The sequence below is a fragment of the Pelobates fuscus genome, chromosome 6 (genome assembly GCF_036172605.1).
Source record: "Pelobates fuscus isolate aPelFus1 chromosome 6, aPelFus1.pri, whole genome shotgun sequence".
Taxonomy (NCBI): domain Eukaryota; kingdom Metazoa; phylum Chordata; class Amphibia; order Anura; family Pelobatidae; genus Pelobates; species Pelobates fuscus.
In genome coordinates this window covers 104,681,948-104,685,467 of record NC_086322.1, presented here as the reverse complement: position 1 = coordinate 104,685,467, position 3,520 = coordinate 104,681,948, and the positions used below count along the sequence as shown (strand labels likewise).

Below are 3,520 nucleotides of genomic sequence, written 5' to 3'. Positions count from 1 at the left end.
TTTAGACATGTCTGCCTAGCTTATTACATTTTTAAAACAAAAACTGTGCAAAATTTTCCAAGCCACTGTTTAATCTATCTATGTTTAAATATGAATGTACGCTGTTGTGGCGTATGAAAGCGCTTTGTACTCACCTGCACAACAAAAGTAAAGAATTATAAAAAACAAGGGGGGCAAGGGGTGGGCAAATGCTGTTTTGGCCAATCAGCACCCCCTCATAGAAATGCATAGAATCAATGCATCTCTATGAGGAAAATTCAGCGTCTTCATGCAGAGCGTGGGGATTCTGAACGGCAGGGCTGCTTACTGTGCAGCCCAGAGCCAGGAAGCCCCTCCAGTTGCCATCTGAGGAATGGCCACTATGAGGTGTCCCTATGGGTAATGTAAACACTGCCTTTTCTCTGAAAAGGCAGTGTTTGCATGAAAATGCCTGAAGGGAGCTATTATACTCACAAGAACAACTAGATTAAGCTGTAGTTGTTCTGGTGACTATAGTGTCCCTTTAAGATGCAATTGTTCTGGTAACTATAGTGCCATTTTTCTTTTTTCCAGATAAAAGAGGAATGCTTATGTTTTGAAAAAGAGAGAAGCTTATTATTAACATATAATTCAGCTTCATCGTTCGCCTGAAAACTTAGTTTACCATATGCTGCCTAAAGAGTGTATGTTTGATATGAAAGACTCCCCCTCCCCTGTTGTTCTTTTTTTTCCCTGAGTTGATATTTTGTACCTTTTTCATTATTGAGGAAAGATTTGGACATTGAGTTAGCATTTAAATAAAAGTATGCCAACTTACATTTCTATAGGTGTTGGTGAGCAATATATATCCTCATTTCGCATTAGTGTAGGACATCCACTGCTATATTAACTCGTTACATACATCCTTTTTAGCCCTGTCTGTTCCTCACACTTAAAAAAAATATACCTTCACGTTATATTTCCAGGGGAAATTCTCTCATTCTTTAGCATGTAAAGTTTGTGTTTAGAATATCACTGGTTTGTCTTCCCCAGCTGATTACTCCCAAGTACATGACTCAGGATTCAGGAAATAATTACAAATCGGAAATTCAGGTGTTGCTTGGCTGGTAAGTCAATGAATGCTAGAACAATTCACAGTGAATATGGCTATAAGGTGATAATTATAGACGCGAATAGTCAGAAACCTTTTGTTTTATTTTACAAGGGTTTTTTCTTGTCCAGGATACACATATTTCCGGAAGATATTACAGCACTTCTAAATTCAACCATTTATTTCATTGTAAATCTAGCTTTAGAGGTTTTTATAATTTGGCAGAAGGCAATATATTACCCATTTCAAACATAGACACATACAAATTATTGAAAAATGCCATTTAATTCTGCTCTTTCACATTCATTTGTACATGCATTCTGTTAGCACAAGTTGACATACTTGCCGCTTAATTTATTACATTCTGAGATTTATGTCCAATTTGTTAAAACAATGTAATACTTGTTAAATCTTTGCCAGAGTAACTTGTTCTAGTTGATGTGAAAGAAACTATGTCAATGGCAGAAAACAAACATAAGGGCATCACCTCTTTTGCAATATATGTGTAATATATAATCTTTGTATGTTCAATGCATTAAACTTAAATAAGCTAGATCTTTGATAGCTAAACATGTCAAGCCGTATGTTAATGAACTACATTTCCCATGATACCTGACAACTCCAGACAAGATAGGGCATTACTGTGCTATAGCCTGTTTGGTGCAACACTTTGGCAATGCTCTTATGCACTGTTGTGATTCTATGAATGTCAACAAATGATGTAAAAGTTCATATCTCATTAAAACTATTGAAATGGAATTGTGCCCCAGGCTTATTATGAGAACACGTAATGCAAATGTGTTTTCCAATTAGTGAACAGAGTCATTAATCATTTTATGTGAAGCTTAAAACCGCATTAACAGATCTAAATAAATCTTGGATTAGAAGAAAGGTGGATGAATCTGCAAATAATCTACCTAACAAAAGATCAGGGGAGTTGGTTTATAGCCTGTTTCACAGTAAGCAAACACCTAGAGTTTTCAAATGGTCAGATCAGGGTATTTCGGATCACTGTGTAGACATTTCCCATGCTGCCGTGTTTGCTGGTAACATATGTTGCTTGGGTCAGCGGGTGAAAAACAGTATGAAGAAGCAAGCAGCGTGCCACCAAGAAGTAGAAAAAATCCTCCAAACCAGCCCATGAAGAGGGCTTCCCCAAATTCCCATCTTGGGACAATATCTGGAATGGACTCGTCCCAAAATTCCTGGACTGTATCATAAGCCACCCAGGACACTGGTATGAGGGCAGTTAATCCTGAACTCCAAAGCATTACCCCTCCAAGTAGTAAGAGGCGATTCTTCAGCTCTTGCTTTTCCCCTCCTATGTTTAGGCAGTCCAGACCAAGACTCGAGATAAGCAGACCAAGCATCCCTGAACCATTGGATAAACACATAAGGATTCTTGAAATCCTGAGTTCTGAGGACAGAGCCAAAAATGAGTCAAAGTCCTTGCACTGCATTCCACCTTCTTCTTGGACAACGCATGCTTGCCAGAGTCCCATAGTCCAGTTTTCCAACTCATTTAAATCTAAGTTGAGTTGCTTCCATAAAGGCACGTAAGTAGTGACACAAGAGAGAATCCATCCAGCCAAGGCCAACAATATCCCACCAAATTGAGTATTAGTTCTTTTGACCAGTGCCATTCTTCCAAGGTCTTTCTTATCAGCTACTCAACAGGCACACCCCTGCAGCTCAAAGCCGATCGGGAACTAATAACCTTAGCTCCACGTTACACGGTATATAAGCTTTTGATGTTAACCCTTCAAAAGTCTTGAAGTGCTGTTTGGTCTTTGTATAGATATGGTTTCATATGGCAAGGGGAAAGAATCTATGGCAGCCATGGGTTAAGTTTATGATAAGCATTTGATCTGTTACCTTTCAATTTGCTGGGTAAAATTATATCCCAAATGCCTGATGATTACAAGCCTGTGGGCGAACAAAGAAGGCTCTATGACCCCTCACCCTAAAACACAACAGTAATCATTGTGCTTCAATATGGATTAATTAGATTTTAAATGGTGATAAAAGCTGTCTCTGTGTGTAACAGAACTTCATTGTAATGCCTTGAGATTCAGGCATGTACTTCTTAGTCCTAGAGGAAAAAAACAAGAAGTGGATTTTTCCTAGTCAAATGTTTTTTTCCCTTCTAACAAATGACACCTATGTGTTGTTAACACAAATTTTATTTGGTGGATTTTTGGATATATAAAGAGCACATTTTCAGTTAACAAAAGAAAAAGTTTGATATGATGCAAAATGATAATTAAGTATTGATTAGTATATTTTTCTTTATAATCACAAATGTAGTTATAAAAAAAAATTCTATATTGAATTCGTGTTCTCTTTTTAATAAATTATCAATACCATTTGTACAGAGGAAAGATTAGTAATATACTTATTAAAACCATAATGTATAGAAATGTTCAGTGTCTGCAAGTATTCGTAGGACTT

General features: G+C 37.1%; 1 protein-coding gene across 1 annotated transcript; it reads right to left on the bottom strand.

Annotated features, from left to right (window-relative positions):
- Positions 1-1,356: 1,356 nt before the first annotated feature.
- Positions 1,357-2,773, bottom strand: LOC134615482 (claudin-22-like). Its single transcript, XM_063460007.1, has one exon. The coding sequence runs from the start codon at positions 2,710-2,712 to the stop codon at positions 2,050-2,052; it is 663 nt and encodes a 220-aa protein (XP_063316077.1). The 5' UTR covers positions 2,713-2,773; the 3' UTR covers positions 1,357-2,049.
- Between the last annotated feature and the right edge of the window lie 747 nt (positions 2,774-3,520).